The 23,996-nt window shown below is 29.3% G+C and overlaps 1 protein-coding gene across 1 annotated transcript; it reads right to left on the bottom strand.

Annotated features, from left to right (window-relative positions):
* Positions 1 to 672: 672 nt before the first annotated feature.
* On the bottom strand, positions 673 to 18,224 carry LOC138935464 (paired box protein Pax-1). The gene is made up of 3 exons (XM_070300053.1): positions 18,114 to 18,224; positions 2,576 to 3,208; positions 673 to 1,291 (listed from the first exon to the last, which is right to left on the bottom strand). The coding sequence occupies exons 1-3, from the start codon at positions 18,130 to 18,132 to the stop codon at positions 813 to 815; spliced, it is 1,131 nt and encodes a 376-aa protein (XP_070156154.1). The 5' UTR covers positions 18,133 to 18,224; the 3' UTR covers positions 673 to 812.
* Between the last annotated feature and the right edge of the window lie 5,772 nt (positions 18,225 to 23,996).

Below are 23,996 nucleotides of genomic sequence, written 5' to 3'. Positions count from 1 at the left end.
TGGGCTTAATGCCCGTATCAGATTACGCATGAAAATTGAAGATTGAAGATTAAAGATTGGAATTTGACTAATCAGAACAAAAGGAACTAAAATTTTTTTATCCTGATTGGTCAAATTTCAATTTTCAATCTTCAATCTCAATCAAGGCTGCGTTCGGGGAGCACACTTTTAGCGCTTTGAGCGTGCTCTGTCTTTGTTATTTATTGAAAGTTAAACAAGAACAGAGTACGCTTTTAATGCTATGAGAGCATGCTCTGTTCTTGTTCAACTGTCAATAAATAACAAAGATAGCACGTGCTGTTAGCGCTAATAGCGTCTCCCCGAACGCATCCTAAAGCGGAGAGCACACACTTTTGCATAAGCGCATAATCATAAGCATAAGCATAAGGAAATTGATTGGTCAATTTCGTTATGCATAAGGAAATGGACCAATCAATTTCCTTATGCTTGTGATTATGCGTTTATGTAAAAGTGTGTGCTCCCCGCTTAAATCTCATAAGATTATCGGTCCTTGATGATATCTCGTCGATGCCTGAATCTTCGGTGTGTATTTTCTTGTTTGCAATTACAATCATTATCAATAAAAGTGATCAAATAACAGTAATAATGGATGTTATTTTTATTCAAACTTTATTTTAACACAAAAAGTTTTAATAATACGAACATCCTCATTGCATTATCAGTTCTACTATAATTAATTATACTATGCGTACAAATATATTAAAAACATTTATTCGCGCCCAAAAACACTCATTTAATTGTCGATTATTTAGTTGTTTATAATTTTGTATTTATGAAACAATATTATTCTTCTAATTGCAAGGGCTGGCTGGTTGACTTGTGCCTGAAGACTGCAACATGATAGATTGTACAGAGAGAGTGGATGATATGGTGGCCGCTGCCATAGTATCCGAGTGATGATGATGATGATATAACGCAGAAGTATAATACTGTTGATGATGGTGATGTGCATGGTGAGGATGATGTGGATGAAGATAACTTGACGTCCTACGGTCATTATTATTATCACTATTGCCGTTGTTGCTATTATTGTTAGCTGAACTATCGTTATGACGATTGTGATGATGATTGTTGTTGATCGTGGAACATAATGATAGAGTTGGCGAAGGAGACGACGAAGAATTCTGTATGTTACAGCTGTTAGCCAGAATGTCGTGTACAGTGTGAGGACTCGGCCATTGCAGAGCGTTGTTGGTCGCCGTTTGATGTCCGCCGCTAGTATTAACTGTAGGCGACGATGGTGACAATTTATTCGTTGACGAAGGTCCAACTGAAAACGCAGCAATAGCAAATAAATGTATAATAAAATCTTTTTAATTTGGATATCAACAATTAATACTGGTATTAGATAAAAAATAGATATAATTCTTGCCCGATATCTCGCAAATTTATTATTAGAATTAAATATATATTTTAAAAAATAATGATAAATACTTTTTTGAATAATGATGGTTGTGATTATTAATATACTCATGCTACAAACATAAATAACATTTATTATTTTTTTTGCACTGTACATCATAAATAAATACCAAAATTAGTTTATTATAGTTTCGAGTGAAAGTTTTATCTGCTCCTATTTTTCAAATCAGCTTATCAAAGGAGTTTTTAAAATTAGCACATATTTTTTAACATTTTATGATATGTTGATAGATTGGGGGGGGGGGGGAGGGAATGAAATATATTAAATAAAATTTCTAAAAATTCTACTTTTTAGTACAAAAATTATAGTAAGTCATAATGTAGTGCTATCAGCATATATTAATGTATAATACTATATACAGAATGTTTCAAAATTCCAGGATAATAAGAATGCAGCATAAAAGTTCGTGAAAAATTAAGTAATGAAAGTGCATGTCATTTTTTATTTTAAGAAATAATTTTTAATTTTTAGCATATAAGATAGACCGGTCCTTACCGAGAAGCAGTGTCGAAACATATGAAGGACAGCAATCCCCACAATGCTATTTCTGTCCTTGCTTGAGTTAGAGTAGTAGGGATAAAAGCGAATAAGGAGAATATATGTGCATGAAAGGAGGCATTTGCTCACTTTGTCTTTATCTTCCCCTACTCTAATCCCCACTACGCGCCAAAAGAAAGAGACAGAATACTATTTTTGCCTTTCATATGTTTGCTGTCTCTCACGGCAGGGGCCGGTTTATCCTAGACACGGTTTGTCCCAAAAGTTTCCGAACTTAATTTGTACAGGCGTTATTAGTAGCGCTGTCTGTTTAATCAAGGTCTTTAAAAAAGGTAAACTGCCAAGGTTGCACTGTCATTTAATTAATTTAAGCACAATTATATAAAAAATAAATTATCAAATTTAATTGTTTATATGAGAATCATTTTATTTATACTTATTTATTTATAATTATTATATTATTATATATATATATATATATATATATATATATATATATATACATTTTATTAACAAATATTTGATTGAGCTCAAGTGTTGGTAATTTTTATTGATTGAGTGACACTAATATACAAAAGATTAAAGAAAAATCTCTCGCTCGAAATCGCTATGCATAAATCTCCAAATACTAACCTTGATGATGGTGATGCGCGATGGAAGGTGGTACCGTCGGATGATACGGTGTCGGTGGATACGGCACTGGACAAAGAGCTGCACCAGCCGCTGCAGCGGCTGCATAAATATGATGATGATGATGATGATGATGAGCTGAATGATGTGGATGATGATGCATAGTCGTCGTTATGCCGACTTTGTTTCTCAATATTCTTGATATACTGGACACTGAAGGAACGTTGTATTTATCGCAAACGCCATCGGACAGCAGTCGATCCCTAATCTCCCAGGCAAAGATCCCTGGATCCTTCAACTTTAATTGTTTAATATATTGCACGACTTTTGGCGTGGTTACTCGCGGTTTACTACCACCAATCGCCCCTGGCAGTATACTACCCGTTTCATGATATCGTGCCAATATCTTACTGACGCATCCGTGACTGACACGTAGCTGTCGTGAGATATCACACGGTCTTATACCCAGCTGTGCAAGTTCGACAATTCTTAATCTGACAGTGTTAGGAAGGGGTCTACCATTCACGAATACACCACCCAACTGATTTACTTCTCCATATTGCTGTTGATGTTGCTGCTGTTGTTGCTGTTGTTGATGTTGTTGCGGTTGCGCTCCGATTTCAATGCTGCTGTTTTCTGTGACATAATCAATCAATATCTTACTATATTAATTATTAAAAGAAGGATAAAGAAAAATAATAATCACAGTTTCGTATTTTAAAAAAATATTGGTTAATTATCAATATACTTTGCAACTTATTTTACGATTTAATTTATTCATAGTTAAAAATATATATGTCTCTTTTCTTAAATATATCTTAAAATAGTTAATATTTAATAATTTTTATAATTAATAGTTATTAGAGACAGAGAAAGAAGAAGGGAGAGAAAATAGAATTAATGCTTATTAACTACAATATAATAGTCACACAATGCAATGCCTATTGATTACAGGAGTTTAGAATTTTAGATACGTGCATATATTTGATATATGTATATACAAGTTTTGATATAAGTATCTATATTTATTAAATTAAATAAAAAATAATTGTAAAATATAGATAAAAAACAAATGTTTATCTTTTTCTATTAATATTTTTTATTCCATTTCATTAATAATTAATGTTTGAGTTATATAAGATACTGCATCACGTTTAGAGCCATTCGCGAAATTAGATCATTTAAAAGCAAAAATAAGTATTTGTTATCTGCATTGCAAATTATCTGATCAATTATGTGACTCAATTTAAAAAAAAATATATATATATTTCATGTTTCAAATGTAAAGATAATATTTACATATATGTATATACTATTATAGTATGAATAGGGAGTATAGAATAGATAATAGATATAATAGAAGGTGTGATTAAGACATTCATTTTTATCAAGTTTCAATGCCGCAAATGTAATATTTTTCGAGATATAACATCTTTAACACGTTCGCGACGCTGCGCGCCAATGGTGATACGTTAACGTTAGAATATAATACTTAATAAAATTACGTTCCTATATAGTTAGTTGGTCGTCCAATATGCGCTATGTCGCAAATGCCCTTTTCCACACACACAGACCGGAGGATAATTCTATTTGTGGTTCATCCGAGTGCGTAGTATAGACCGTAGACGGGCGAAAATGATATTGAAGTTAGTTTTATCGATTAACTTTAGTATGATTTTATTATTTTTTAATTTTTCTAAACCACAAACTTCTATATATTACATTATATACTGTTAACACGGCTACGTTTTATATGGTGATATATGAAACAAGGGGGCAGCCATCAACCATTTACAATTGGACAGATTGAAAATGTATATACATACATATTAGTGTGTAAGTATAAGAATAATGTAAATATGTATTAATCCAATATATAATTTAAAATTTAAATGATGCCCAATTGTAAATAACTGCCCTGTTTGTTTTTTAATTCTTTCTCCATTGTTCATATGATTGATTATTATCATTTTTGTTATCGACTCAGGGGTTTTCAATAATCTTCCGCCATCGATTCTATTGATCTGTTCCCAGTCGTATATTTAAAAAACAATATTCATCGCAAATTCATCGTATTCATTTGAGAGTGGCCTTCTGATTTTGATAATGAAAATCATTTGAAATATCGATTGCTTCGACAATCGGATTCGGATTCTAATTTTTCTACATTTTGTAGCATTAAGGAGTCAAGTTTCACGCTTGTCCCGTATATGAAGAATGATTTATTCGAATTCAAATAATTATTTGATCGAAACGCGGTAGATCTTTCTTATTTTTTTCTTGGTACTCGTAACAATTATCGCTTTTTAGAGTGTAAAACGTTGCAAATGTACGAGTTATTTTATTTCGTGGTGTAACACAAGTTAAAAACTTCTGAATCCTGTTGTTTAATCGTGTCTAAAATAATCTATAGTTTTTGTGTTCGAAAGTATGCCCTGTCCCTTGAATCATTGATTCGGCTAAAAATTTCATAGCTAAGCTATCGATGAATTAAATTTGAAATATAAAATGTATTGTATTTCGCTTGTTTTATTTGATAACAAATTTTTAGTTGTTTCAATTCTTCAAAAGTTTGTTATATATCTCACGTTTGAAGATCTAACATTGGTTTTCCTTTTAGTTTAATGCGAAATAGCTTCTAATAATATTTCTTCTTCAGTAGGATTAATATTTTTGACGGCATATGTGCTTGCGCTTAGAACCGTGTAATTTATCCTATAAGGTTCCGTCGGATTAAAAAATCATATATCTAGTTTTCTTTAATTGCAGATCGTACTGACAGCGCTTCGTCGGAGTTTCTTCCATCGTTCTCTATAGGTCTTTCGTTGAATCTGTCGTTATCGTATTCCTGGCTTCTTGGATTTCTTTCATCTATATTTGTGCAGAGTCTCGTCACGCATAATTTATTCATTTCCGCTCGCATCTTTCTAACTCCTTGTATGAGTTCGCGCTTTCTCCTCTTTCTCCTCTTTCTTCTTGATGAATCGCAAAGAGTTCGTATGTACATTTCTACCTCTACTATTCATCTATTTGTCTGATACTATTTCTAACAATAAGATAACTGATTTCTTCAACGACTGCGTCTGTAAAAATAATTGCGGATGCGTTTTAAAGTATGCAAAGCATATCGCTATAAATTTGTATTTTTATAAATTTCTTCGGGATCGAAAATATCGTTATCATATGAGATTAACGAAAATTTTCTTTGCAAGAATACGTTAAGAGTTCTGCTAATATTTCTTTTATCTCATTTCTCTATTTTCGTTAATGAAGTCAATCATGTTACAATATTTGCAAGCAGAATTTCGTCAAAGCTACTGAAAGGAAATCCGTATTTGCTGATACATTCTCAGCTCTAATTCGGTTTTGTTTCCGCTCAAATAATGCGCTTCTAAATTTTTCTACATACTATTGAGGATTTCTTGCGTAAACGGATTTACTCTAATTGCTCGTTGCGCTGGTTTGCCAAGTATAGCCACGCTTGACTCGCAGTTGGTTCAATTTTGCACGATTTTTTATGCAAATATTTACTTTATAATCAACTTTATTTACTTTAATTTGTCCAATATAATATACGCAATATTAAGATAATTTGGATGTATGATAACTCTCTCTCAATAGGTTGAAATGCTTGTCATTATTTTTGGCCAAATCACAAACGTTTTCACTGAACGCAGATAAAACATTTCATGAAGATGAGAGAAGTACGCTATATACATAGTACTTTTATGAGATTTTAAGTACGCATATATTAATATATATGAACATATATATATATATATATATATATATATATATATATATATATATGGCTACATATAAGTATATGTGTGTGTATGCGTGTGAGATCCGTACATGTAATATTATTAGACTTTTTCTCGCAAGCAGTGATGAATGGTCGAGATCAAAGGTTCCGACGCGTGTAGTCATTTTACACGCGTGTAACGCACATATCTAACGAAAGAGAGACGACAACTGCACAGACATCTGCGTATATATGACGATATATGCAAGTGTGAGTGAATATAACTATGCGAGTCGGTGAGCTGTTCCAGCTAACCGGTACTAGGGTGAAGACGTTTTAGTCCCTTTTTCAAACAAAAAAAGCCGTATAGTTCTATAATCTATATATAAAACAATATGTCACTAACGTTATTATTTAAAATATATAAGAATTATTTCTCTTTTTTTTTTTAATTTTAAATTTATTAACTTAATCTAGTTTATATAATTCTTGAATTTGACAGTGCAATAAATTAATGTCAAACTCAAAAATTTAATTTTTATTTATTTTTATTTATCAGAATCTACGGAAAGACTCTCTACATCGATAACAGACAGTAGAAGAAGATAAAAAAAAATATGCTGAAATAAAAAAAGATAAAATAATATAAAATAAAATAAATTATAACATAAAATAGAATAGGATGGAATAAAATAATATAAAAATATAATTAAAAATTAAAATTAATATTAACATCAAAAATTAAAATCTAAAGTTTATCAGGGAAATATAAGCGATTAATAATGCACAATCAAATGCTGGACGGATCATCTATGGAAAAAGTGATTAAACTTTTTTTAAAGAATCGGCAATTTTTATGGTGGTATCCAATATTTTTGCTTTTGCCATATGCAGCAAAAATCAGATTTAGTTGCATACAAAATCGATGCAAACGCAAAAATAGAAGAGTAAACAATAAATATTAATACGAACGCTTCACAATTTATATTCACTAAGCTCGTTCTTGCTCAATATATATACCCAATTCAAAACACAATATAACAACATATAATAATAAAGGGCTGTACAGAGTTTTCTTTTTGGAATCTATTGCTCTACTAAAATAGCTAAAATATTTAGTAAAGCGCAGAATTATGTATTTTATTTGATTGAATACATGTTTTAATGTAATATATATATATATATATATATATATATATATATATATATATATATATTCTTAATAGAAATATTTTTTTTTTATACGTACCTAATGTGTGTGTGCGAAAAAAAGATCAAACCTTTTTGTTTAAAAAAGAAAATTTATTTACTTTACCAAAAATCAAAATGTTTATTCAAAATATGTCCTTTCTGTACAAATGCTGTAAATCTGTCTGTGAGATAGTCTATCATCACGGCGGCTTGTATAGGTTCAATGTCATTGTATAACGTTCCTTGCAATGCTATTTTCCTTTTTGGGTATAGGAAATAATTATATATTGATAAATCTGGTGAATACGGTGGATGCTAGATGATATACACTTGTTTTTTGGCCAAAAATTCGCGTAAAACAGTGACGGTTTTGTAAAGCGGTGTGTGGCACAAATGGAGTGCAGACTTTCTTCTTGTTAAAATTTCTCATAATTTATATCTTTAGACATCCCAAATTTTTCAGCAAGAATTCTACACGTCATTCATTCGAATTGACAGCAGTAATTTTACGCACTTCTTGATAAGTTATTCGGAATGACTTGACTTTGAATTTTCATTGATATATTTTCTTCCGTGTTTAAAAAAGTACACATTTTAATCTCGCAAGATTTGAAAATGAAATAAACTTTTACATTTTAGAAAGCTATAGACTGAAGATTTAAATATCAAAAATATTAATATATTTAAAAATATAAAAATTGTATTATATATATATATAATTAAAACAATCAAAAAATATAGCATATAGTATATTTACAGTATATGTATACATATATATATATATATATATATATATATATATATATAAAATTTTAATAAAAAGATTTGCGTATACATGATAATACAAATAAAAAGGAATCATAATAAAAGATTGTTTTAAAATCACACAATTTAAAGCAAAAATAGAAGAAGTTATTAACTATAAAATTCACTAACAAAACAAAAGCTGTTTAGCAATATTTATGCTTGTACAAATACTATTTTCTAAAAGCAATTGATCTTATTTTGCATAAGAATGATAATAGTAGAATAGATACAATTTTCACATACACACAGACAAAGAGTTGCATACTATAATATTAATAAAACGACAAAGTATGTTTATGTTTATTTTCTTTATATTAGAAGTTGTTTGCATTTGTTATACGAAACAAATGCAAAGTATATATAATAATATCCTCTGAAACGCTTACATTTACATGGAGACTTTATATGGTGGATAACCTTGATTTACAGACTCTTTTCATTTCTTTACAAAATAAAGTATTAAATTGTACAGCGTTAACTTAAACAACACAACGTACGTTTCTTAAATATTACAGAGATATTACTATAATAGTAAATACTAGTATATCGGGAGGTATTAATGCTTTCGATTAAAAATTGCACTTTAAAGTTATTATATATACAATTGTCGATTCAAATCTTTTTCAAACAATATTCGGAAAATAAATGCAATTTTTGTATGCAGGATGGCATCTATTTTTTCATATATTACCATTAACTATTTACTTTCCACACATCACCGACTGGCATACCGTTCAAGCAACAGACGTATGTATATAGAGTATAGAGGATATGAATAAATAAGAAAAATTACAACGGAAAGAGAAAGAGAGACCCTATACGATGCGGCAACATAATTCCTGGAAGAGATTCGGGCGCAAAATCGTCGCCGCCACTGATGATAGCAATATGTTTTTGCTTTGCGAGCATTCTACTGCGTCTGCCATACTTTTACAATTTTTTTTTCTTTGTAATGATAACTTTCAACCCTCAGCAAGCTCGCCTATCTTTAATATAATTTCGTCGCATATTCAAGCATCTTGATAATTAAACCTTTTTAAAGATGATCTTTTGTGCTCTGTTTTCTGCGCATGATTATTATTAATTATTATCATTACCAATTACTATATTTGTTTTACATTATTTCTAATTATATTTTAAAAATATTTTTTACTCTACTTTATAATTATTACTTTGTATAATGTAACTATTATATTTCTTGATGGAAATATTATACAGGTATTATAATGAAATTATATTGAAATAGTACTGAATCTCAGATACTAAAATCTCAGTCAACTGACTCTTTTTCATTGCAATTTCATTAAAATTTTGATAAAAATTCAGAAAAACTCATTAAAAAATTGATTTTATTCAGCAAGTATCAATAAAATCGTATTTATTCAGTAAATTTTGTGGAAGCCCATATACATATGTATACATAGCACAGAAAACGGTTGCAGGCAAATTAAAATATGATAACAGATGATAAAAGATGATTCATTAGAGATTTGAACTGCATATAAAATTTGGAGATTTAAGATTTTATCAATATTATATTTGTATAATTCTAATTTTGTGTGTGTGGGTGTGTGCGTACTTGTATGTAATGTAAATCAAAAGAAAGAAATATAAACACTAATATACTTTGAAATAAATCAATGAAAATGTACACATACAAGTACAATAACTAATTATATCAGTTTTTTCAGCAAAATTTCTAGCAAAAAAATTATACAAACGAGGAAGATAAAACATGTAAATACAAATTTAAAGTGCAGAAAAGAAAAGTTAAAACTGTTAGGCAAATGCCACTACGTGACATGAAGGGGCGTGTTCAAAGATGTGATGGATGTAGTGTCACCCTTGAGACACATGTTTTGCTTACATAGGTACCACAGAAACGCGACCAATGTTTGTCTACCATCTAGCCTGCTAATTATCAGCACCGTCGTTGTTCTCTTTGTCGGCTCCGATATTTTATAGAAATGTGAAGCATTGATTTAATTTCACAACCACATATGTTATAAATTAGTCGCAGTTAACTCGAAACATTTGTTGAAGAGACAGAAAGAAAAATATTCTTAAATTAACTCTTGATGAAACATTGTATGCACAATTGTTTATTTTTATTATATTATTTGTTTGTGTGTGTATCGGTCTCATTAACATAAATTAGTTTTCTTAGAGTCCTTTTTAAAAAGCTAAATATTTTACAAGAAAAGCGCCAAAATTGACATATTATCAGAAATGAGCAATTTTTATTTTAAATAACAAATTATAAATAATGAATAAAACTTAACAATTTATTATATAAATAACTATATAATACTTTTTTATTTAAAACTAAATTTATTTTTAACGAATTAATATTAATTTTTATTTCTAGAATAAAATTTCTTCAATTTTTATGTTTTATTTCTTTTACAATGTAATTTAAAGTTTATATATGTATTATATAATATATTTAATACAACACGTATATAATTTATTATATTTTGTATAAGGAAAGAGATAAAGATAAAGAAAATTATTTTTCTTAAACTAATTGATTATTAGAAAGTTGCGCGCTCACGTGCATTTTCATTGCCATTAAAGCAATGTATAAAAAGCATGATTATGCATTTACAAATACCGTAACATTAAATTATCATATTATATTTTTAAAGTGGTATTTTAAAAGTTTGAAAGTTTTTTAAATTATTTGCTATTTTAGAAATATTATTGTTAAAACTTATTGTTAAAAACACAAAATTTTAATTTATATTAAACGCAGCTAATATAAAAGAGAAAATGTCTTAAATTAAATAAAAAGTCTTATCGTTTTCTAAATAGAAATGTATTCTTATTAATTAATTATTAAATAAACAATTAACAAATTAGAAGAAATGCTGAAAATTGGAGTAAATTATCAAATAAAATTTTGTAGCGGTATTCTTGTAATTTAGCAAGGAATTTTTGATGGACGGTTCGCACCGCGCTAATAAAATCAGCAGCCAATTCTCTTTATAGTTCTTATACGATATCGATTATTATTATTATTCTTATATTACACGTTCGGTCGAGACATATATATCTTTGCCGAGGCAATGGAAAAAAATAATAGATCGATGAACAAAGGAGAGAGAGAAAGACCAAAGGTGTGTAATCCATTACCGGCCAGGAGCAGTCCAAGAAAAAGTAAAAGGGAAGGGGAATATTGGATATCCATAATAGGCACGATCGATCGTGATTGATTATCGAACCTCTTGATTAACTCTTCATTTCGATTTATGCTTACATGCTTTGATTTTTGATCGCCTTACAATTTTACAAATGTTTGCGCTGACCATTTTTTAGATAGATTTAGATCATTGAAATTATAAATATATTTTTTGTTATAATACAAATAATTTTGGATACTTTTTTTAAATTCTTATATTATATACATACATATGTATATGTACAGATATAAAATATTTAGCAGGAATAAAAGAAATCTCTCTCTCTCTCTCTCTCTCTCTCTCTCTCCCTCTCTCTCTCTCTCTCTCTCTGTCGTCAAAATTGACGGTGTAAAATATAAATGCTATAAGTATAGTCTGCGATCAATTATTGCGCCAAAATTTGAAAAAAAGAGCTTTGGGAATCCGATCTTCTCTCTCAAATGTGGACTATGGTTACCATGGAAATGATTTTATTCTACTTAAAAAGAGATAAAGGGATTTCTAAAACATCGCCGCTTCTTTTTTTAGTTTTGGTGCACATATTTTTCACAGTTAAGATAAAATACGTGTGCAGTGTCTATATTTATTAAGTCTACATTGATGTGATTAATGAAAATTTGAAGAAAACTTCGTTGAATCTCGAGCTGGAAGATAATTTTGCCTTCCAGCAAGACAACGACCCAAAACATACAGCAAAGGAAAATCAGGTTTTTTCCGTTCCTGCTGAATTAAACAGCTCAAATGGTCTCTACAATCTTCAGATTTGAACTTGATCGAAAATCTATAGACAGTATTGAATAATAAAGTTGATAAACTGACCGAAATAGGTAATAAAAACTCCTATTTTGAGATGCTACAATTATCTTGGGAGAACTGTATTCGCATTCGCAAAATTTAGTTGAAAGTATACTAAGAAGACTTCAAAAAATTATTGAAGCTAAAGTAAATTGTATTAACTATTAATTAGAATAATATTGTAATTTTCTGAAATTAAAATACTATTGTATATTATTTTAACTAGCTTTAATATTTTGCCTTAAATGCATGATCTTTTAAAAATATATACAATATTATAAACTACTCACAAAAATTAGAGGAACATCTAATTTTTTTTTTTTTTTTAATACAAGATTCAGCTATTTGTAACATCATTAAAAATGAAATAAATTTAAATAAAAAAAAAAAGAGTTTTAAAGCTTAAAATTTCTACTTTTCAGAGATCATTATTGTTTTTGAGTTTCTGCGAGTTTAGGAATTTTTACATATAGAAAACTACGAGATAGACAAAATGGAAAATTTTCTCCTCGCTTTGTGGGCCTGTAACCCAAAAAAATCTGCAAAAATTTTCGACTTTCTTATGTGAAAGCTTAAAAAAGTCTTTTCTATAAAATCCTTTTCTATAAATTTTTCGAGGATTTTTTGTTACTATCGAAAAAATTATCCAGACGACATCCATAACATTGATTATGATAAAATCAATTTGTTATTAGTCCTTGATATGAATATCTAGGATCTAGGACATAAACAACTTTCTACAAGGTCCAAATCGAGTGATGATTTCAGTTATCCTAAAATCCATAGCTTTGCGAATCCGTCAGCACACATCAGATCAATCATAATCATTAAATTCCACTATATCACGAGTATTGAGATACCAGCGTTTTTATGTATATCATTTAATTTTTATGCGACATTTGAAAGAGATTGATTTAAATCGTAGATTACAATTCTATTAATGGGTTCAGAGAATATTAAACAACTCACAAAATATGCTATAAAAAAATCAAAATATCTTCCAAACATCTTCTATTCATTTTTAAATATTTATCCTAATATTTCTATACATAGAATAATGAAAAAAAATAATTTATACTTAAAGAAAGTATATAATTTAATTTAAAAAATCGAATTGATCATGAACTTTCGGAAACATGTTTATTTTTAAAACAAACTCATGCAGTATTTGATGTCCCTTTCGAAACAATTTAACTCTCTTATATGCTACTTCTTTTGTTTGCCATACTTTCAGAGATAAATCTATTCATAGATTATAATAGGTCATCTTATATTCATACACACACAAAATAATAAAAAGTAAAGATTTGTACAATTCTTGTACATTAATTGATTCCAAATGCAATTTTGCTATAAATATTTTATTTATTTATATGAATAATATTATAACCTCTAGTTAATCTCGAGCATAAGAACTTATGGTCTCGCAGGTAGTCGAAAGAAAAATACAGCAGCTACACTATTGTTTGTACAGTCCTTTATCAACTAAACCACAATCCTATTTCAACAATCTTTTTAAAGGTTGTAGCCATTATTTAACTGAAACAAACAGTACTAATTCAATGCTAATGAATCAGTACTGTCAGCTTTTGTCTTATGTGTAAATACATTTCGCAGAACACCTGGCTCTTTCACGAGATCTCAGTTGTCAACAAAAGTATTACCGATAGATTTGTTTTCGAATTCCACGCATTTATTCACACATGTTAATTGCCGATAAATTTAATTAGCAAAAAACTAGTTGTGTGATTACTCTATTGCTTATCAGTTTCTCGTTGCTCACTAATCGCTGCATTCTTACCCATACTTTTATGCCTGTAAATAGATGAAAGTCACTCGTTGCAGGATCTGGGTTGTAAGGTGGACGATCAAGCTCCCATTGCACTATTCTAAAAATTCGATGGGGATTTTTTGACCATTTTATAGCCAGGACTTAGCACCGAGGACTTTTATCTGTTCAGGCATGGAAGTGTGGCTAGAGATGTAGCGATTTGAGGGCGACGAGAAGCTAATGAACAGTATTAGAAGTTGGCTGAGATTATAGTTTGACGGCAGCTTACTTTGATGAGGGCATACGAAAGATTATGCCACGCTATGACAAATGCCTCAATTCAAATGGCGATTATGTCGAAAAACAGTATACATATGTAAGTAACTTTTGTATATAATGAAATATTTTTTATAGTTTTTTATTTTATTTTGCAAGTGTACCGCAATCGAATTCCGAATAGCCCTCGTATAAACATTAATACTATAATGCCTACACACACACACACACACACACACACACACACACACACACACACACACACACACACACACACACACACACACACACACACACACACGCACGCACTTACTTTTGAAAAGATTATCATAATATTAAATTAATAATATTTTTGTTAAAAAAGCAAGAGATAAATCTATATTATTGATATATTTACGCGATTGTGTATCTACGAGTGATGACTTTGGAATGTTCAAATGTTTTATCTCTCTTTTACGTTTCGAATCGTATCACTTTACATATCGGGGTCTTGAACCGTAGTAGCAAGAGCAGCAACTATAGATGTATTGGTGTCATTGACTTCGGATATTGTTAACGCGTTACTTGTAGAAAAGCTAAAGGAGATAGTAGAATAATAATATTCAAAGAGCATTTCTACATTTAATTATATATATTTGATTATATATATGGAATTTTTATTTGAAAATTTTAACTAATAATTTCTTTAATTTTTATATTATTTTAGTTATCGTATTATAACATTAGTATATTGTTAGTAAGTGTAATCCATGTTTTAATATACAAAGATAATTTAAATTTGCCTTAAATCATAAAAAATATTTCTAACGTACGATTATATGCAAAATTTCGCCGAAACTGCATGTTATGGCTCAATTTGTGGTTTGGTTTTGCGTAAAATAAAACATATTCGTAAAGATCTATTATTGTTAATTATGTAATTGTAATTTAAAATTTAGTAATTAATTAACTTTTTTACAATAAATTAATTATATTAACTTTTATTAAAAATCTGTAGAATTCTCTGTTTTATATACATGAGCATAAATAAAAACAAAACACTAAAGAAAGTATCGCATTATTAATAACAATGACATTAAAATACTGCTTTTATTAAATGTTCCGAATTAAATTACAATCTACATTCCTGTTTATCAATATTAAAATAACAATAAAATATCAATATTAAATAAGTTACAATAACTATATTATAAGAATTATTATTTTTAAATTTAAATCACTATTGTTTCATGAATTATACATGCTGCTACATTTTCATAAATTATAATAACTGATAAAATTTGGTTATGTTTCAAAAATTTCAAAGTTTTATTTGCAAATGTATTATTATGAAAATACGTTGTATTTTTGTATATATGTTGTTTATTGTATACATATATTTTTTTCTAATAATATACATGCTATAAAATATCTTTTTACATATTTTTCCTTTTTTCTCTTTCTCGTTATATCAAAATTTTTGATAAATTGATTTCTCAAATAATGTTTTAATTGTTACAAACGCACATTTTATACGCACTCTGCGCGTGTATGTTATATTATGATATTCATTGTTCTTGATAAGATTCAACTAGTGAAATGTCATTTTTGTAAAATCTAGAATTTATTTAAATTTGAAATTAATAAACAGGACTTCTACTTTGAATTTATTATTTATATATTAATTAATATCAATTTTATAAAAATGTAATTAAAAAATTGTATATAAATTATTTTTACATTCGTTGATTAATTTACATCTCTGTAACGCAGATAATGTAGATGTATACATAAAGTGAAATTCTTGCGGTTTATGCTATGCAAAAATATGTATATAACCTGCATATTTATTTTTTTTTTGTTTTGTTGTATCAAAATATAATATATAATATACGTACAATATGTATAATATATGTGTTTGTAGATCAATGTTAATGACAATTAAACCAAAAAACTGAATTAAAATTATTGATAGCCGTTTTTGTTTCTTCCCTTTCTATCTCGCATCCAATTCTTTTATAATCGACATTGAATTAAAAAAGGACAAACTCACCCAGCGATAAGAACAGGGGCATCCGGGACCCAGTAAAAAAGGTCAAAGATTTCTACTGAAGAATGAATACAACATACTTTCCATGAATGTTGTATGTCGAACATAATTATATCAATGCTAATGTTATTTTTTGGAAAAATTTATTAATCTAACTTAACCTAATTCTATCTTTATTTATGTTATTGCACTATAAGTATGTGTATTCTCTATCAATTTCCGTATAGCCAGACGGAATTATATCTTATTTAATAATATTCAACACAAAAGTAATCTTCAGTCAAGCATTTACGCACAACGCTTTGATACAAAAGAAATCTTTGATAGAGAATACATACATACCTACAGTGTAATAACAAATAAAGGTAGAATTAGATTAGACGAGGTTAAATTTTTTTAGAGTGGGGATACAGGGGAGGGGTTCCTCCCCTCATCCCTATGCGTTTACTTTTTAGATGTACGTAGTGTAGTACTAAATAATTATCAGCTTATCGGTTTTCTAAAATATAACGTCTAAATACATAATTGTAAGATTGTAAGATTGTTAATATAATTCGCCCGCTTTTAAAATATCATTAAATTATTAAACCATTAAAATGTAGCACAAAATTAATTTAAATAATTAATTTTTTCGTAAAGAGCTATTTTATCAAGCGATGCGGTAGCGTCGCGACGCCAATATATAAAAAATAATACACTTTTATCATAAAATGCCACTTGATGACTTTTTCTCAAGAATGATATATAGAGTTTACCCGCTTTTAAAATATCATAACTCATAATTGTAGGTCGAAAGAAAGCTCCATGCAAATTTTGAGCCAAATCGGAGATGAAAATCCTAATATAGAAATTTACCAAAAAAGTCTCATATATACTAGAAATTTTTTAAATACTTTGAAATAATGTAAAGTTTTAAATTTCTTACAGGGCAGTAAAAAATATTATTGTTGATAAAAAAAAAAAAAAAAAATGATAGTATAATTATTATGACTAATGTATGAGTTTGTATTTTCATACAAATGTATTTTTACACAAATCAAAACAAAAAAATAGCTTACACCACTTTTGTTGCACGTTTATACATATAAATCAAACATGAATAGGAAATTTATTCGAAGCTTATTTTGCTACAAGTGCCTACTCTTGCTGTTAATCATATCGCTTTCTCGTTTAACTTCGCGATATAACTCCTTTTGTAATGCGTATCCTATTTAATACATTTACGCGGCACTAGTCACATCATTATTATATAAACTGCAATAGAGAGTTATGTACCTGAAGATAAGATTTCACATACTCAGTTGATATGTAAGATTTATTACAACTACAGCTCAATTATATTGAACATCTAACGCGATCGTACAATTAATTGGAAGGAAACATAGAATAAAATAAATAAGAAACTATTTACTATTAAATTTAATAGCATGCACTTATAGATACATCTAATCTGCGCGCGCGCAGCACACACGAACACGTATATAATATGATGTATATATGTATACATGTAAGAATATATAAAAGTATTATAAAGATATTGCAAACATAATTGAATTGAGTGTGGTAACATCATAAATAGTTGGTCCTTCAACTACGATTTTAATAGTATAGGTATGACAAATATCTATATAATGAATAAGACATGAGAGAGAGACTAATTACACTAATCATTATTTAGATCCTGTTATAAATAAGTTGTATACATTGGCACACATAATTTGATAATATTAATTAAATTTGCTCACCTAGCATGATCGGGTCCATCGAAAAGATGTTTAATCCAGCAACCGTCGGCTACATATAAAGTAAATCTTTGGGTTGCGCGTAGTATTCAAAGTACATTCAAGGCTGGTTTTTCGTTGATAATCATCTGCCATGTGCGTTATGTTTTTCCAAATATAATTTTGATACAATTTTAATCTCTTGTGCATACAATATTCGAGTCATAAATAATGAATAATTCAATACGAGAAAGTATTGCAAAAAGTGCATAAATAATTATAAATTAATATTGGTGAAAGAATATCTCACAATATCTCGGATAACAAAACTGTAAAGATGCAAAAATGTCAATATAAAATTTATAGTTACAAACATATCGCTTGATATATGTGTAACAAAGAAAACGATACGCATAGTAGACGCGCGCACGCACGCATAAACACATACGTATACACAAAAGTTTATAATTTTGATAATATATAAATAACTGTCATACATACACCATTATAATCTTGATATTCACAATATTTCAATTTTTCGATATATTTGCGATTATTTCATAAACTGTAAATGTATATTACTTTAATAAATTGCCGTACACACATAAATATACTTAAAAAAAAAATATATATATATATATATATATAGAATAAATTGAATAAATTAGATTTTAATAAATAACAGTTACATAATTACAACAAATCTTAAAATAGAAAAAACATTAAAAAAAAATAAATAACTGAAAGTATTTTGCGATATTATACACATCTGTGGTAGTGTAAAGAATGCAATGATAATACGCACTATGTAGCAACAAATAAAAGCGCGGACCTAACAAGATAGATTCGTAAATTATTACACCGCACCGTCCTGCTTGCATACACATGAATCGTAACATTGGCAAATCGGTAGACGAAAAAAGAAGCACGAACACAGTCAATAGCGCGCGGCTCGCCCTTCGCTGCTTCACTGACTGAAGCGACAGATTTACCAGAGCAGCAATAAGAAATCCCTCTACATGCCTCTTAAAGCGCACAGTCTCCGCCTAAATGTGTAACGTTCTCACGTATACGCATTCTTATAATAAAATATTTTACACGAGCATCTAAATGAATATCGCCTGAATTAAAAAAAAAAAAAAAAAAAAAGGCGTTTATAGATGAGCTATAAGCTTCGCCTTCATGCATCCACTCACTACTCGTATTATATCTATACGTATGTGAAATATTGAGAGAAAATTCATGAAAGCAAGACAGAACCATAATTTGAGGAGGCCACAAGTGGCCTCTTAAGCAGCCTATTGGTGGACGATCATATAAAACGCATTCGATCCTACTGCATTCTTATATGCGTAATGCACATTTATTTACACGCTCGCGCATAAACACTCATGCGCACGCTCGACTAAGCGCAATCGAACGATAAAGCCAGAGGATTGGGGAAGGAGGCTGGCCATGCTTAAGAGGCGGAGTCACATTCGCATGGGCTATTGGCGACAGCACTGTAGCGTGAGCGACCATAGTTTACGCCTCTTCAAGTCTACCTACCTGATCTCTATCCACATTTTGCTTGGCGCTAAGTACTTGGCTCATGAAACTGACGCATGTGATAGCATGTGAGCTTGTATAAACTGTTGATGCTCTGTTTGTGACATCAAATAAAACATATACGAAAATAGTATACATTTAATGAAACATTCCCAAATATAAATACTATAAAAAACAGTATTTTTAGCTTTTTATTTAAATGCTGTTTAAAAAAATATTTTATAATATAATAATTCTTTTTTGTGGATTATTGCTTTTTATCGATTTATATACAATGTGTGTGTGTATATTAAATATTATTAAAAACAAAATAAAATTTTATAACACCACTTTCTCTTCAATATGAGATCAATGCTGATAATTTATTATTAAAAGTATATGAATCTGTTAGTTATGCGCATTAAATGTAAAATAACAATTTATATCATAACAATGTTTCCGTTACAACTTTTGGTAACGTTGCAAGCATTATGACAGCAGATATTTTTTGTAACATTGCAGACGTGTACATAACAGCGGCGCGTATGATGTGTGACGGGCCTTCCTTTGAAATATGAATATTTCCTTTTTGCTCTACGGCGGCGGCGGCGGCGGCGGCGGCAGCGGCGGCGGCGGCGATGAGATGCTCCGCCCCGATATTCTGTTATATTAGTTAAAGGAACAGTTCCTCCCACAAAGAATAGGGGAATTTATATTATTTCTTTGGAAATCGTTCAGTGTCAACTTTCTACATACTCATTAAAAATAACGTGTCAGAATTTGGTACTATTTTAGAGGGAAAGAAGTTGTCTCTTGTTAATTATTCTTATAAATTATTCCCTTTATATGTAATAACTCTTTTTCTTTTAGTACAGTTTATTATTATAAAAACTAAACATAAAATATAAAAATATAAAAACTGAACATTTATAATGTCCTAGAATATCAGTCATAGATTATTGACAAATGGCTTTTTATACATAAATATTATAAACTGATAGAGCATAAAAATATTATGTATTATTGAAAATTATTATATCATGTAAAAAATATTTCAGGAAAATAATTTTATTTATGAATGGTTCGCAAAGTTTCGAAACGGTGTAGATTCGGTGAGAACGGTGAGAATCGCTGGAAGACGACGAGCGCAGCAAACGGCCATGGATCAGTCGAATGGGCGAAACCGTAGAAAAAGTTCGTGAATTGATCAAAAAGAATCGTTCCGTATTTGTGAAACTCATCGAGAATATCACAGGAATTAGCAAGTCATAATTTAACATAGAATTTGGCTCTTTGTCCCATGGTGATTTCTTGACGAGTGTCAAAGAGATAATTTCATTTCTGCCCCTATAGTAAATCAGCTATTAATGGGATCTCGTGATCAAACTTACCAGAATTTTTAACGAAACTTCTACGAAGATAGCATGACCTTGATTAAACTGATATAGCGCTACTAATAATGTCTATACAAAGAAAGTTCGGAAACTCCTCTTTGAGGACAGATCGTGTATTTCTTGTAACAAAATAAAAAATAATTAGGAGACAATGTCTCGTATCAAATCGGGCGCATTAGCAGCGAGGCATATCGTGTATTTACACGCGAACTACTTAATTGTGAGAGCGTCTTAAATATGTGATAGATCGACTGGTAACGACTGAATCAAATTCAAAGAAGCTTAATCGATGACTTAGATCTGTTTTACACGATAAAAATGTCTTTATTTTTGCTAAACATCCTATAAACAAAAATATTATTCAAAATCCCAATGTATGTGAAAATGCTCATTTATGCATATCACATTCTCTGGTAACTCCGATTGACTCCATAATCAGTGAAACGAGAAATTCCAATGATCTCGTTGAGTTATGCAGAATGTTTAAGTACTGGGTTATTCTTGCGGTTAAGAGGCTGAAACCTCAGGATAACTAACTGCTTATTAGAGCTTGGTCCTCCAGTGATGTGGATAAGGATGAAGAAGCATGCCGAGATTGAAGTTTTAAACTTTTTATTCTGTATTAGGTTGATCTGACAAGAATTAGTTTAAATTCTCTTATTCCCTCCCTCCCTCCCTCTCTCTCTCTCTCTCTCTCTCTCTCTCTCTCTCTCTCTCACTCTCTCACTCTCAATGCTCTTAATGATGATATTTTTGTTATATATTTATATGTAAATGTAATACTATGTCCGAATAGTAATAGTAACAGTGTAATAGCGTGTCTTTTACAATGAAGTGCAATCTCTTACAATGAATACGTTTGTATATGTTTCTTAAATTGAATTGTAGGAATAATATCATATGTCGGAATTTTAGAAATAATTTATTTAAGAGTTACAAATTGTTCTAAAGAAAGGATCTTTCGCGAACGCATTATGGAACGCAACTTTATGTGGATCTTTTAGATAGAAGAAAGTTTTTCTATGACTGCATATTAATTGATTCTTCGAGTGCAAAGCTTGCAAGATTACGTCCTATACGTATTACTTCAATTATGAGTTATAGAATTTATGATATTCTGAACCAAATAAATTACGATAAATAACTCTTTTGAGAGATTTATAATATTCATTATTTATCATAGTTTTCACAAAATTAAATTAATATTCTTGATTTCTTAATAATTTACGTAATTTCCATTGATCAAATATAATAAAATTATCATTTAATATAAAAAGAGTAGGTGTTAAAAAGATTAATTAAAAAGAGGTAATGCGCTTAAAAGAACACTTTTATATCTGTCCTTGTTTTATAACAGTTCTCGTATAGGTCTATCTTATGTGTCATATTATGTGTCTATCTTAGCTTCTCATCGTATACTGGATATGGAAAGCATTGAGAGAAAAGAGAAAAGAAAAAAAAGAGAAAAAATAATAAAAAAAATTCTAGAAGCCGCTATAAACGTGACATGTGTAATAATCGTGACGTCGATTCTTTTTTAGAAATAATGTGCTGTTATTATTTTTTTAATACAATAAGTATATGTTCATGATCATGTGTATTATGTCTCGACTATAATCTAATTTCAATCCAATCAACTTACAATATCAATAATGTTTATAATTTACAGTTTATAATTCAAAATTATCATTAAAATTATCGATTAATAGACTTTCAATTATCAATTACATGCCATTGTTACGATCTCCGTTTTTACATAACTTGATGTTTCAAAAATGTTTATTATTTTTTTCATTCACTAAAAAGCTGTTACACAAAGAAATATCCTATGAAATAATACTCTATGTTTTATGGAATAGCTTTGTGATTCGAATGAAAAATACTGTGGTTTTTTCTCGGTAGTTTTAAATGTCTTTAAAATTAAATACTTATATTTTAAGATATATTCGTGTATTTTCCAAGACATGAGAATCTAATAAATCATTTGGACATCACAGGTAAGATTATGTGAACGAAATATTATTAAGAGGAGGGGAAGGTTGTTGTGACCAATTACATTTATAAGTGGAAAATAAACTTGCTTTCGACGAAAATTGAAATAAATAAAAATCAATGAGACTCTAAATATTACAAATAAATTTAATAAATAATGAGCAAATAAGAGCCGAGCGCAAAATAAATTCAAACTAAGAGAAAATTTATAGAAAAGAAAAAAATTATAATTAATTGATATATTTAGATTTAGATGTTTCAATACCACTTCGGGATCATAACTATGATAGTGTGATATATTTTATTCAATTACTGAAAATGACCCGAAGTTTAGCCGCTTCTGCCCGCTGTTCGCACGTATCTTCTTGTCGCGCAACCAAATTTTTCATTGCCGTGCGACATTTGCCGCTAGCCGTGTAGAGCGTATGTACATACATACATAAATCCTCAGTCTCGCCGCGCAAAAATGCGCGATCGCATTCGCCAATCTTTTTTAATTATTATTTCAATAATTGCGAAAATTGCAAAATGGAAGAGAACTTTTCTGTTCAGTTATTGTGCTCTATTCGCTTACGAGCGTTGGTACAATCTTTATTAAACACCCTCTGTGTTTGTGTGTGTACACGATCTATCCCAAAAGTTTCCGAACTTTCTGTGTACCGCGCGCGCGCGCGCGCGCGTGTGTATATATACATATACATATACGTATATACTATTATTATTTAAAATCTTAGCTAATTTTTAATACTTTATTTTAAATAGTTTCAATAAAAAAAAAATATATTCATCCGTTATATTTTTTATGATAACAAATGATATACATATACTAATCAGTCATACAACGAAAAAAGGAGCTTTTTGACGTGGGATCTAAAGCAAAGCCCGTACTAATTTGTTTAAACAGCAAATTAACGATTGTTATCCAATTTCATTAATTTATCATAAAAATCACACATATCGTTTAATATCTTTTGATTTTAAATATTAAAAAGTA

Source organism: Polyergus mexicanus, unplaced genomic scaffold (assembly GCF_030449975.1).
Source record: "Polyergus mexicanus isolate NDT 795.1 unplaced genomic scaffold, iyPolMexi1.0 SCAF_8, whole genome shotgun sequence".
In the NCBI taxonomy this organism is placed as follows: domain Eukaryota; kingdom Metazoa; phylum Arthropoda; class Insecta; order Hymenoptera; family Formicidae; genus Polyergus; species Polyergus mexicanus.
The sequence above is the reverse complement of the archived record's forward strand: the minus strand, read 5'-3'. Positions and strand labels throughout refer to the sequence as shown.